Source organism: Betta splendens, chromosome 5, assembly GCF_900634795.4.
Source record: "Betta splendens chromosome 5, fBetSpl5.4, whole genome shotgun sequence".
NCBI classification, from domain to species: Eukaryota; Metazoa; Chordata; class Actinopteri; order Anabantiformes; family Osphronemidae; genus Betta; species Betta splendens.
The window spans coordinates 7827938-7842793 of NC_040885.2; the positions used below are offsets into that span (position 1 = coordinate 7827938).

General features: G+C 49.3%; 1 protein-coding gene across 1 annotated transcript in view; it reads right to left on the bottom strand.

The window, feature by feature from the left end:
- Positions 1 to 14856, bottom strand: part of plxna1b (plexin A1b) — a 142783-nt gene that overhangs the window by 89602 nt on the left and 38325 nt on the right. The window contains exons 3-4 of the mRNA XM_029150554.3: positions 14262 to 14856; positions 5144 to 5326 (exon numbers count right to left, since the gene is read on the bottom strand). Coding sequence (XP_029006387.2) covers positions 5144 to 5326; positions 14262 to 14856 — 778 coding nt within the window. The remainder of the gene's footprint in view (positions 1 to 5143; positions 5327 to 14261) is intronic.

The following is a 14856-nucleotide window of genomic DNA, read 5'->3' on the forward strand; positions in this document are numbered from 1 at the left end:
GTAATCTGTGCCCACTGCGCCGCTCGTGCATAACCCTCCGGACACGGCGCTGTCGTCCAACAAGTCCCAGCGTGTGTCCGACTTGGATGTACCTGCGCGAATGCCCTCGTTCTTGGCTCCTTGGCTAACGGGTGTGTAGCTAGCAGGTGTGCCGTTGGCTGGGTCAGGTGGACTACGCCGTGCCAGGACTCTCGGTTCCCCCACACTCACCAAATACTGCTCCATGTCACTAAGGGCCGGGCCAAGAAATGTCATGGAGGCATCTGACGACACCCATTACTTTACTGCGCAGTTCTCAGACGAATAAGAACACGATTTTAACGAGCTACTAAGATAAGAGCATGTACCTTAACACGTGTGTTATGAAAAGCAGGGATTCACAATTCTTTGATGTTCCCTCCAAAGATGTCTAATGGAGATGACCTAGAAAAAGACTGGCCTAGTCCTCACTTAGATCATGTGAGCATCGCGGCTCGCATCTTCTAATCTTGCCTTAAAAATGGATTCTAGCGTGGCACATTTATTATTCATCTCCCTCCCTCCGTCCGTCTCCTGTTCTCGCGGCTTTTATTCCCCCTCTCATCCACTCCTAACTCTGCCTCATTAACCCCTGCCAGGAGTGAATTAGAACGAGGTGGCAGAGGTGGTGAATGAGTGCATTAGGACCGCTGCTATGAGCGGCCCACTGCGGCACCTGTGAGATCAGCGGGCGACGCACAGCGATGAGACGCTGCGTTTGTTAAATCCTTGTGACGAGAACAATTCGGTGTCCTTTACTGTCGCCCGACGCTTGTTAGTAAGATAGAAAATATGAATCATTATGGCTGATGAGGCTCCAGCAGGATAAAGGTGCGGAGTTAAAGATGCTGGCTTAATGAGCCTGCCTAGATGGAGTCAGTGTGTGTGTGTGTGTGTGTGTGTGAGTGTGTGTGTGTGAGAGTGTGTGTGTGAGAGTGTGTGTGTGTGTGTGTGTGTGTGTGTGTGTGTGTGTGTGTAAGTAGAAGATGGAGTGGCATTAAATGTTTTAAGCTGTCCTCATTACCATCTGCCATTACAACCTGAGCACAACCAGGCAATTACGTAGAAGTTTGCACGCGCGTAACTTTACACGCAGACTTGCTGCAGCTACGTGTCAGAGTCCGTGCTCTGATCCGCTTCGTCTCTTTAACGAGAGAATGATTAAAGACAAAAATCCGGTCACACGCACACACACCTCTTTAACGATCATCGGGCAGAGGAATCTTTGATCACAGGGGACGACAAAGGCGGCGCCGAAACAGAATACGTGAAGAGCAGATGAAATGGAGAAAATGAGAGCGTGAAGAGAACCAGAGGAGAGACACTTCCTGTTTTACTGGCGTGACTGTGGCTATTTTAGCTGAGAGGAGAGTTCGAGCCCAAATAGCGTATGCGCCGCTTCCTACGCGTCGATAAAGCAGAGGTGGCGAGTTCACGGGCCTTCAACAGCCGCTTTGTGGATTCCTACAAGGCTGGAGTGGGCGTGTCCACGGGGGGGCGTCCACGCGTCGTTAGTGTAGCCACGCGCGAGGAGGCGCCGGCGCTAACGTAGCGGTAATGAAGAGTGGTGATGAGGCAGTTGGGCCGACGGAGGCTACCTGGCCGGACACGCCGAGGCAGTTCACGCGGGCTAACGGCTCCTATAATAGCGCAGGCTGTTTATGCTCCGTGTGTCACTTACATTACGGCCGCATGTAATGAGATGCGCTGTCAGGAGAGACGCACAGCTGCTGCGGAAAAACGACACATCTCGCCGGTAGTTTGGGAACAGGCCGATAGGATGGGATGAGTGGCGGCGCTCTGGGAAGGAGCTAAATTAAGTGGAAAGACCGAGCGCTAAACGCAGAGCGCAAATCATCAGTTTTGTCCGGAGCGCTCGTTCTCGACTTCCCGACCAGATCGGGTCCCTCTTCCCGCCGCTGGGCCAGATTCTCCGATTCCAAGTTTTAGATTAGTACCTGCTTCCATAAGAAAAACACAGAGCAGAGTGTGAACATCCTCCATCGTGACACCTCTCTAAGGTCATCTGCTGGTCAAATGTCATTGGAAGGTGGAGAAACGCTTCGGTTCAGACGGCCAGCGCCACCCCCACACAAACACACAGCTGACAGTCAATAAGGCTGTGAAAGGGTCTCTTGGTGGCGACACCGGAAGCCCCAGTGGAATACATCAATGACTGCACACATCACATGGACATCAATAACGGGCTGTGACTTCACAACCTGGGTCACGTAACCAGGGCAGTTACTGGGCATGAATGGTGCTATCGTTTGAAACAGTGAAAGGGTTATTTGCTAATTCCAAAGTGAGTATACTCATCTTTTGATCAAATGCAACTACAAAACTGCTCACGCTTTCTTACATCAGCTACATTCATTCAAAAAAACACATCTGCAGCTTCACGAGGCCTTTGTTGTGACGCGGCGTGTCAGGTCCGATCCAGCCCTCCGCGCTCACACTGTAGCGGCTCAGCTGGTGTCGTCATCCTTCGCCGGGGCGGCGGACTGGTTCATGTTCTTGGTCAAGGACACATTCAAAAGAGCCGATGTTGATTAGGAAATGGGAAAGCTGTGGCCACTGGAGAGGTCAGGTTTGATACGCTTCGGTTATGAGCCACCGACTTTTATGACAGTAAATACAGTGTGAAACAAGCCACTCCATTTACATACAGTATGCATTCAACTGCCTGCTGCTGGGTCAGACTGGATGAATGGGCGGCGCCTAGCTCTCACTGCTCCCACCTGAGCCTGGCACGGCCTCAATGGACACACGGCAAGTACCGGGGGGCTTCAGTGCCACCTGGTCCACTGGCCGCATCCGCACAGCAGATGGCTCCAATGGACCCCCCCCACCACCACCGACGGAGGACGCAGCTGAGGAATCCTAGCTCCGATTTGTGTGTCCGTGCGTGTGCGCCCTCACAGACAAGCACTTACAATAGGTATTGGATTATCGACTGGGGCCCTCCTTTATGTCCCTTGTGCTCAGACCACCCATTGAAAGCTGCGTATGCGCGTACAATGGTGTGTTTCTCCCGGTGAATGCCCTTTGACTGTCGGCGCTTAACAGGGGCGTTAAGTGGCCATAAGAAAAGCCCAGAAAACCAGGCTTTCACTTGAACGTCCTTGTGCAACAGCTTCACTGAACAGACAGAGGTTGGGAGTTTTTTAAAAAAGAAGAACGAGGGAGAGGGTTATGGTTTAAGACGTAAATCCGGAGGTCACGACAGGCAGGAATGATGAACCGTCAAAGGTTAAAACAGGTGTTTAATGCTAAATATTGAGAGCGGTGGACGTCTGGTCGTCCGCCGTGTCCTTGAAGACAGCAGGTGAATGCTGGAATTAGCCAATCAGGCCTCTGTCCACCGCTCCCGTCTTTGGTCTGCCTCTCCCAGCTTTTTCATCCAGCCACTCTTCCTCTGCCTGCATCACCCATTACACCAGGACTCATTAGTAAAAGCTTCCCCTGTGTGCAACGCGTGTCCAACAGGAACACAGAGGGACTTCATTAGAGCATTAAACATGTTGTTTACGCCGCCCGCCTTGTTGCTCGGGACAACCTTGAGCATTATGGCTGGTTAAAAATAGACAGGCGCGCAGATAACAGGAAATCAAAGCACTCCTAATCTCACCAAATGACAAATTAAAACATGTTACGACTACTTCACCAATGAAACATCTTTCGATGTGATTTAAAAAGCAAAGATTCAATCTTTTACTTTGCAAACAAAGGCTGTTTTTTATTATTTCACAAGCAACGACTGGAATATATTTCCTTTTTACTTTTAAAGCACACTCTCGCATTCTATCCATATTCTTGCCACTTGTAGCCCTCCTCTCTCCCACAGCCTCAGGCGCAGCTATATAAACAGCGTTCAACGCTCTCCAGAGGAAAGTGTAAAAACAGGAACACGCTCAGCCATGCGCTGCATTCATACGCGCTGGAATAAGCAGGTGCAGAAAGCTTCCCTCAATTAAACCCGTTTCCTAATTGCCACATAAATGAAAGCTAGTTTGCATTCCATTTGTAGGGAGACACGGCCATACGTCCCGTTCTACAGAAACCTGAGAAAAGATAGACTAGGCTATTTATCAAAGTTGGCCCATTACATGCACTCCAATCAAGCTGTCAAAGCAATGTTTATATTCAAACGCTGGTAGCAGCAATAATCTTTATAGACAAGTTGGCTGAGGAGCCACAGGACCTATGGGTCCGATGTTCATCTCACGCTGAACAAAACGGCATCCAGCCGAGGCTCTGCTTTCCCGGGTGATATTCAACACACAAGCGGCGTAAAGGCGAGCGAAAAAGGGCTAAATACACAAAGGCCCCGTCGCCGGGCTAAGTAAATGGATGTCACTCTGACAAATGCACAGCGCTGATTCTCAGTCAACACTGTATTGTTTGCCGTCCCTCGCTGGCGCATAAACACAAACAAACGCAATGCACGCACCAAATCTGTGCCGCCACAGGAGCACGGTGAGCGACACACACAAACGCGCATTAGCAGCGCACACACACACACACGCGGGCCGATTATACATTCATAATAGTGAATGGATGATAGGTCCTGGGCAGAGCGCAGGGAAACTGGGTGAATTCCAATGAGCCACCGCTTGCCCCAGCAGAACTGGATGCACCGCCGTCCTCGTCCAACGCACAACATGACGACACATTAACAAAGAGGACGAACTTCAGCGTGCGACACGGGCAGAATTGTAACTATGTGGAAAGCTTTAATCTTCTAAATCTGCTCTGAGGAAAAACTTCCTTTCTGCCGTTTCTGCCTGTTCACCTGCATTAGCCGGCGCCGCGCAGATGACCAGAACAGAGGAGCCATTAACGGGACGCGGCCGCTGGGATGATTGAAGGCGGAGCGGGGCCGCGCGCGGCGTCGGGACACGGCAGTAAGGTTTTATGTGTGACGTGACTGAGATGACAATCGATGAGGGAGTCGCCGCAGAGTTGCTTCAAATCGCCTGTTAAAGAGGCAGCGGCTCTGTGCTGCTGAAAGCCGACTCTACTGGCAAATGCTGCGCTTAAAGCTTTTAGTAAAACTATGCAGAGGCTCCGGCATTCACAACGATAAACTTACTTCGCACTCGTGTGTCCAGGGCGTTCCTACCTTGTTGAGTTTGCCGTTGCGGGTTCCCACAAAGGCCACGGTGTTGCCGCGGTAGTCGTACGCCGCCACCGACGTCATGCCATCGTCCTTGTCTATGAGGAGGGGGATGCCCTCGATGGTGCTGGTTCCGCCCAGAGGTTGGTTGAAGTCCTGGCCACAGAAGTTATCGTCGATCTGCAGGGGCTGGAGGACAGAGGAGAAGATGACGATCAGACGAAAAAGAAATGGAAGGGAAGTAAACAGCAGCTAGTAGCTAGTATGTGCATCATCTGACTTTAATGATGTTATGCGATTATTCAAGGTGTTAAATGGCTATTCAAACACAGGGCATTCAAAGAAAACACAATGCGTTCTCCAGAGGAACGTCCCACCAGGCAAAGCATGCGGCGCATTGTGAGGCGCTCCGTCACGGCAGTGACACGGCCGCAACGCTGATGACCATGTGACAATGTGTGGAGCATTCCAGTGTCACGAGGGGCCCCGTCGCCCGCGGCAACCTGCTGACCCACATGATGCCTTAACCAGCCTTTCACTCACGCTCTCACCCAGACGAACCCCACCACACACACACACACACACACACACACACACACACACACACACACACACACACACACACACACACACACACACACACACACACACACACACACACACACACACACACACACACACACACACACACACACACACACACACACACACACACACACTCTGATCAATGGCCTGTGAAGTGGGGTCAAAGTGTCACAACAATGAATGGCTTGTTAAACTGATACATTTTGCCCTTTTTTCCCCGAGAAAAATCTTCAGTTTGGTTTGATTGAAGTGTAAAAGGTTAGTTTAATCAGAGAACTGTCGTTTGGCACAAATGAAACGCTTGTGAGATGTGCAGCTCCATTGGTCGCTGGCGTGTCTCGACCTGCACCCTCACACACCTGGGCAGCGTTTCAACGACGCTGTAATCCAGAGTCTTATCGCTACATCATCTGATTGATCCACGCAGCAGAAAGCGCTCGCACCCCCCCCACCGCCCTCTCCCTCCCCATCACCCTAAACGGCCTGCAGCTCAGTACATGTCAATAACCAGTTATTCTGCCTTTTCTGCTTTCTCGCTCTCCTCCTCCGTCTCCTTCCAGCCGCTCCAGTCACCGGAGCAAACGTCAATATCTCCTCCCCGTCTTCCCTCCACCCCCCATTTATCCGTCTCTTCTCGCCTAATCGCTCTGCATCTTCCTTTCCATTTGTCCCTCGTCGGCCTTCATTTCTCCCTTTGTCGCCGCCCGCTCCCCTCCGTCCCCGCACGCGCCCTTTTTATATCACGTTTTGCTCCCCGATATGTGTGGAAACCCTGCCTACGACTGGATTTAACAAAGGCGATGCACTCTCTGGCCCCCTACTGCTCTCCCAAGCTGTGCACGTTGTAAACGGAAGAAGAAGATTTACCAGAAGTGTGTGTATGTCTAGGTGTGTGTGTGTGTTGGAGAGGCTGGGAACACGCGGCTATTAGCTGAAACAACTTTCCTCCATAGCCGTTGATGGCTCGGGGGCAAATTCTTCCCCTGGAACGAGGCGACTGACAGTCAACACACGGCGGCAAACCTGTGTGCACGTCCACACAGAGTCAACTAAAGCATATTCCGGCTTGTGTGATTTGGATACAAGCGGAAAAATCTGTCCTTTTATCCCGACTAGATGCGACAGTGTTAAAACCACACTGTCACGGGGAAGAAATACATCCACGTTTAACACACCGACGGTCCCCTGACGTCGGAGCCCGAGGGCAAACAAAGGGTTAATCTATCGTCAATAGAGGGGGCTTGTGGGTTGAAAGTACTTAATACAGTACCACCTTGGGTCCATAAGAGTTAACACCCTGCAGGTCTGGAAGGGTTAAGCATCACAGATCAGCCAGGAATAAAAGGCAGATCTCTCCTGAGGTTGGAAAGTATTTTAATGGAGGTTACAACTCTGATGTGGGCTCTGCGATTTAAGATGGCACTAAAAGATTCCCACGTGGATCTGAGGCGATACCCAGAATGGAAAGAAACAATAGCCCCCGTCTGTCGTCTCTGCAGGGCTATTGGCAGGAGACGCTGTTTAGTGCGCTGCAGTGTTTTCAAGGCGCGGCGCTCCTCCGGGGGCGAAAGGGTTAAAACTGTACCCTCACGCTGACATTGGCAGAAAGGGAGGCTCCTTCTTTGGATTTTCAGTGGATTTGAACTGGGAGCTTCTTGGCCTTCTCTCCTCAAAACACCTTTGCAAAGAAGCGAGTGTGGATGTTTTCTGTCTATTATGTTCTCCTTCCACTGTCATTAAGTCTATTCTAATATTTCACAATAAAGTACCTCCTCAAAAAAAAAAGGATTATACTTGTGTACACCTTATTATCCACCACAACGTTTTTGGAGCCCATGGTGACATTTAAAAATGTCATAACGTCCATCTGCAATTATAATGTGAGACTGGGTACAAAAGTTTATGAGATGAATCAGAAGGTAATTAAATTTAAAGGAACGGGCTTTAAAAGAGGCAGATGAACAAGCACCGAGACGCAGCCTCTAATGAGAGGTTTGTAGGTGTTAATATACAAGCTCACCGTCCGCCATTATACTTATGCTGTGGCGATGGATGACATGAAAAGTCGGCTGCTATTCAAGAGCGCATAAATATAGGCTCTAATTTGAAGTCCCGCAGGTTTCTGGCCCGCAGCCATCGCCGCAGTGGTCTCTCCGAGGCGCAGCTGAGTCACGCCCGTCACAATTAGGAGAAATAAAGGAATAGTCATTTACAGTAAGTGGCAAGACAACAAGCAGGCACCGACGGGAAGGCAAGCCGCTGTACGGGTCGCTGGTTCATTTATTAACCTCACAAAAACAGGCCTGGACGCACGCTGCTCCGGCCTCACGTGGGATCCTTCAACAAACAGCCTCATGTGGAAGATGCACTATACACTATGGGCTCATGCATGACAACTTACGCAGTGTTCTTGACTGAACGCAGAGCTGAGGGGAAACACGTTCGCCAAAGGATCATTCATTTGCCAGAGGATGAATGACTGGGCTCACTTAACAGCTGCTGGTTCTGACTAGAAGCACGCTCGTGAACACGCGCTAACGCTAAATATTTTTTGTTATGGGGGGCAGGGTTCCAACACAAGCCTCCCATTCATCTGCGCGTGCTCGCGTGTGTTCACGCGTGCGTCAGCAGCCGTGAAGTGGAAAAAGAGCACGGCTCTCTGCTGCGTTTGCAGACGCAGGTGCCTTTTAACCGGATGTGGTTCGTGTGCCCAGCTCCAAGCGGAGCGAAGGATTCTATGAGCGCGGAGTCTCATAATCACCCAAAAATCTCTGCATGAGCCTCAGAACTCATGGCTTGGAGTTTTCTCCGGGAGGAGTCAACACTAGCGGCGCCGCAGAGCGCGCGCGCGTCCGCGTGAGGCGCCGCAGTACCGTCCGACCGTCTCCATAGTGACGCATGCATAATGCAGAGCGCGTACGCTGCCGCTGTGAGCCGGCGAACGGCCGGCGTCCTGGAGGTGTACAGGTCCTCTGTGTTAACGTTTAATTAGCCGAGGCCGCGCGGCCCGCTGACCTGGAGCCTGAGTGAAGCTTGCTGACAGACCCTCCGTGTGTAGGCAAACACAGCTGGATTCAAACTGTGAGGGAAAACTGGCAACTAGCACCGACATCAAAGCAGGATGTCAACAACAACACCACCCGTTACCACAGCACAGTGGTGCAGCTTCTTTATACGACACAAATAAAGAACTACCTACACAAATCTGAGTAAAATAATGAAAGGATGAAGTGGTTTTCTTTCTATACTGTGCCTTGGGCACCATCTCCCTACATCGCGCAGTCATTTCAGTGAAACCTCAAGGAGCTGGCACCTACTCAGGGGGAGCAGCTTCCAAATCCGGCGCAGCAGGAGCGACACGGGAAGAGTAAGACCTACTGTACGAGTGTGGCAGAGAGGGGAGCGAGCACGCGCGGAGGCGCACGGTCGCTCCAAATTAATTCGGCAGCAGCTCGAGATCAAGAGATCATCGCAGCCGGGAACGGAAAGTGAATAAGTAATAGCTCATCACTAACCACAGGTGCCTTTGAGCAAAAGTGCTTAACTTCCGAGTGCTCGGACTGATGGAGGCAGCTCGCTGACAAAGTCTGGGTCAGCAGCTTTATGATGCTTAGGTCCAAAGACAGCTTAGGACACACAGTGTTTACGATACTTTGTAACCCGGCCCTTCTCCCACCTGTTCTAATACACGTTCAGGTGCATTGGCAATGCACGATACAGACCACGTGCCCTGGCCCACATTATTCAGATTACACTTGATAATGAATGTATGCAACACACCAGCCACACGCAGCTGAGATCAATAACATAATTACACTGACAATTAGTATCATTAGAGCCGAGCTAGAGATGGGGATTTGTTGAGCTAAACAACTACCCTTGGAGAAAGAGAGAAGGTCAGGAAGAGAGAGAGCGAGAGCGAGAGAGAGAACTAAGCCTCTCGCCCACATTACGCACGGGGTCTTTTCCTAAAAGGTTGCTATTGTCCTTTAATGACCGGATGAGAGTGTGCTTGAGAACAAAGTGGGGCGTTGATGTTGTTAGCGCAGAACAAAAAATTACAGCACGTCTGACGATTCACATCTGCTCATTTCAAATCGAATCACCAAATATTAAGTGAAACAAGAGCTACAGTACCAATAACATTTAAGGCGACCCGCCCGATCGGAGGCTCCTTCCTCAACTCATTTAGCCTGTCAATTAACTCTGCCCATCAGCTCTGCTTCAGTTAATAAGGTCTAATTGCTTAAACACATTTGCCGGCACATCCTTTTAGATTAGGTCTGCAGAAATGGGACTGTGTTTTACAAAGGCCACAAATGAGTCACATTCATTAGATGATATTCATAAAGATGGATTTAATACATTTAGTAGCTTTGCCTCTGACTCACTTCCACTCTGTCTTCTCTGTACCGGCGACTCGTGACGTCCGAGCGCATCGAGCCACAGTCTTTATTCTGAGATGTAAACAACTGCAACTGACTCAGGAGCTTTTCTTATTAACCATATGTGCGGGTTCTGACTTTAGCATCTGTTATTCAGCTACAACGACATACTCAGCATCCAACATAGCACAGGTTATTAATGCGACCTTCCACGGCACACGAGGCCCTCAGATGTCACCTTTGACCCCGGTGGCAACACAACAGCTGGTCGATGCCGCATCAGAAGGCGAGAGCGACTCTGTTCTCTCACTGATTGATGAACGGCCTCGTGACAAAGTTCAAAACCTTCCCATGCATCCATTGATCACAGTGAATGTTCACCGTGTCACATGTGAAGCTAATGTAAAGATAAATGTGCAACTTAAGACACCAACTATTCAACTTGCTCGTACGTAATCAATTCAAATACTGATCCACTCACTCCAGGGCATGACAGCTAACATCCATTGAAGCCAGAGCAGAGCAGCAATGTGAGGCGATTGCCACTTTTTACAACTACACTGATGCTCTTTAATGATTTAAAAGGTCACCTCTCGCTGCTTTCCAAGTGTTGATTGCTGCGGAGAAAACAGCTGGAAATCACCCATTTGACGTGATGAAATCGCTGGAGATGCGCACGCGGGAGGGAAAGTCCGTGACTTTCACTAAAGCAGAGTGTGCGCCTGTAAATTCCACACCAAAGGCCTTTCCATTATTACACCAGCTCCTCTGTGATGTGCACGCCCTGTCAGAGCAGGACGACTGAAGGCACATTCTGGACAAACGGTGCAGCTTCTTCCCTTCCTTCTGGAGCTTCTTTCTTGGCTCGCACTTTTTTCCCTCGCTCATCTCCTCAAAACCAGCCTCCGAATTCCCTCAGTCTCTGCTGCGTGTTGCTCTTTGCGTCTAACTTTTTTTCCTCCCAACTCCCTGCAGTTTCTTCATTTTTATACCCACCCACGTCCTGCGCCTCCTTCTCTCTCTCTCACCCATCTCTGTGGTTGTGGCCGCCGCCTCTTAGACTCACATCCTGCAACTTCTCCGCTTTCTTTTCGCTCACCTCTGTGTCTCTCTGCTGTTTCGCCCCCTTTTTCTCACTGCGCTGTTGTTTTTTGCATCCATTTCCTTCTCTCCTTTAACTTAACAGTTTTCTCTTTGACTCTCGCTCTCTCCCTTTTCCTCCCTTCGTGGAAACGGTTCATATTGATCCAGTGTGAAACCAGGGAGAAGGTCAGGGGTTCACTAATAAAGCTCAGGGACAAAACAGAGACACACCAGCATATTTCTGCACACGGAGCAAACAAATATGGCAAGAAAACAAGGCTGGGGGGGGTTGACTGGTGTGTGTGCGCCTCCATTGCTTGTAATGAGCATAAACCTAAAGAGTCACAGACACTATTGCACTGCTGGAATCAAGTTATCATGCTAACGATGGCCACGGGCTATAAATTAAGATTCAGAACAAATCTGAAGTCCACACAGGGAGCCGCCATGGCATCTGGTCATCCATCATGGCCGTGTGGCTAACAGCTGTCCAGGCCTCCCTCTCCCCTGCCGCCCCGATCTTTACACCTCTCCACGGCAGGGTCAACCTAAACACATTCACTCCCCACCCTTCGCCGTACAGATCCGTTCCCACACTGCTCAGCCATAAGTAGCCGAGATTGGCGTTTATGAATTTGTAGCCTGGAGGTTGGAGAAGTGCGTCTGAATTCCTGAAGTGGCTGGGAAAGTGTGGGTGGAGCTCGGTGCCAAACACCAGCAGCTTAAAGGTTGGAGAGCTGTGGAGTAGAAGATCACCACTTCACATGCCTGGATCGGCTGCGGAAATGTGGGTAAGGAATGTTAGTTAGTTCCTCTAAATGGAATCCTTCTCACAGACTAACTGCTACACAGAGGACTGGTACAAATCCAAATCTAAGGTTTTAGACACCTTCTCACTGCAGCCTGATAATGATCACAGAACCAGCCAAGAAACACTATGGTGACTGAAGCTGACCAAATGTTCTAAGATTCAAAAGACACAGTGTGTAAAGGAAAATGTACCCTTAACTCACTAATATGCATGCGTACATTGTAAATGGCCTATTGTTATTTAGATTCTGTTTACACTGCATCAGCTCCCAAGCTAAAACACGTGATTAGACGCTCATCTGAGGTCAGATTCGAGGGTCCTAGGACTAGAGACTGAGGTGAAGGTCAGCAGTGGGTGGATGACATTAAGTCAGTGCTTGCGGCCAGCGTGGCAGACATCATTAACCTGGGGGCGACCCCGCGAGCCTTGCTGCTGTCACGAGGTCAGCTATCGGCTCACGTGGGACGCCATTACATCCCCGCCGGTGACAGCTTGCACGGGACAGCAGTTTTTGAGAGGATGAGTAAGTGCTAATACAATATATGAGAAGGTAATCCTCACCAAATCTTGTAACCATGGCAACGGGGCTCAACTGGGCTAACTGGCACTGTAAGATGGAAAGTGGAGAGGAAGTATAGGACTAGGAATCTAAATCTTCCTATACGGTGATGAGGTCAGCAGCTTAGCAGCAGTAGTTTGAATGTACACAAATCATGTTGCACAAAAACAAGCTACAGTCAAATTCTTCACTGCACCACCAGAGCCCTAAGGTGTAATTAGAATAAATGCGTCAACTTTTTGTGTTTGTCAGTGTGACAAGTCCAAAAATAGACTAAATGAAGACAACAATTGAAGAAAATGAATAAATAAATAAAAACAGGAAGAATCTTGAAAAATGTGGAAAAAATAAAAAGGCAGTTGAAGAGGACTTGGCTGAGTTGTTCACAGTACTTACACTAGCACATAAAACACACCTGTGCACTCAAGCTAATGAAGACCTACAGAGAATAAAACAGCCATTCTTTGCAACCATCTCACTCCATTAAGCATAGTACACAGTGAACGGTGTGTGTGTGTGTGTGTGTGTGTGTGTGTGTGTGTGTGTGTGTGTGTGTGTGTGTGTGTGCAGCGAAGACACCTGCTGGTAAAAATGGTGCGCACTGACATTTAAAGAAAACGCTTTAAAGGGGTCTTTTAATTCAGCTATCTTAAGCCAGAGCAAGATGGAGGTAATGGATGGGTGAATTTAAAACACCCACAGAATGGTAGATGGTCGCAGAGACAGGTGGTCAAATACAAGTGAGGCGCACTAAACACTAATAGATGTGACAAAAGATATGAGACGTTTCAGACAGACATAACCTGAAGAAACTGAGCGTGAACGAGCTATGAAGGTCAAAGGAAATAAAGTGCGATAACGTTCAGTGAAGGGACGACTCCATTGTGGGCTGGTTTAGAGCCTTAAAGTCTCCAGTTGGAGTGCGTGTCTGTGTGTCTGTGCAAGCAGTGTCTGCTGTTATTCATGCAGGGCCATGCACTGAGGATCAGTTTGTAAAAACCATGCTATCCCCCAGGATCTCACAGTGCAGTGGACCAATCCATGGTGTGTGTGTGTGTGTGTGTGTGTGTGTGTGTGTGTGTGTGTGTGTGTGTGTGTGTGTGTGTGTGTGTGTGTGTGTGTGTGTCTTGAGTGGCATTTCACAAATCCAGGGGACTGGGCTAATGATGTCCCCCGTCTGACTAAATCAAAGTGTTGTGGGCAAGAAAGGAAAGTGAAAAGAAGATGAAGCAAGAAGAAGGAATAAGAGCTTTTTGCACTTTATGTTGTTAATCACTGCGAGCCCACAGTGGTTGTCCTCGGGTGGGCCAGCATTCAATTAGCAGGCATGCAGAGAAAAGCGTACACAAGAAAGAGCTTTAGGGACACAAACTTATTGATCTGAAGATGGATCTTTATATCTGACTGCTGTTTGTGCGTATGTGTGTACTCATGTAGGGTAGAAACCATAAGTTGTGTTGAAAATAAAATAGATATTGTGCCACAGATGTTAAAACAAACCCCCAAAAATGCCAAAAGCAATACCACTATCATTACTGGCTGTAATGTACAATATCATAACTGGCTTCTAAAAAGCCAACTAGCCCATTAGCCCAGAATGATGTATGTGTTTGTATAAATTGTTGAAATGATGAGGTTGTAAAGAAACTATGTCCGCAACCAACCTAAAGACAAAGAAAAGATCTAAAATGTTGGGCTTACCGAGTTGATGCAGGCGAGCTCTTTGTTGAGCAGCCAGGGCAAAGAGAGTTTCCCCTCTCCCTTGTAGCAGGACTGAATCCTCTCCTTGATCTTCTCCTTGATCTTCTTCAGGGTGAACAGGCACAACGCTGACTCTTTGGGTGGTTTGGCCCGGTTCTTCTGACCCTGAGAGAAGACAGTGAAGAGGATGTCCTCGTCCTCGGAGATGCCCAGGCTGCCGGCCAGGTGGCGGCCCGGCCGAGCCAGGAAGGCGTCCTGCACCAGGCGGTACTCCACCCCATCCTTGGTGCAACCGATAGGGAACTCGACGTAGGAGTAAAACTTTGGGTCGTCGACGCAGAGGCGAACGATTTTGGAAGTGAAGAACTGTTCCCCACTGGCATCGGGTGAGGTCAGTTGGGTGTCCAGTTGCATTGTCAGGTAGTAGACAAACTGCTCACTACTGAAGCTGTAAACATAATAGATGTCAAATGCAGGGAACTTGGATAAAGTGTCTGAGGGGATCTTCAGTTGGGAGGAGACAAACTCATCCTGATAGACAAAGCTGAACATGTCGGCATTTTCCTCGTCTTCCATCAGCTTGCGGCTGGACAAT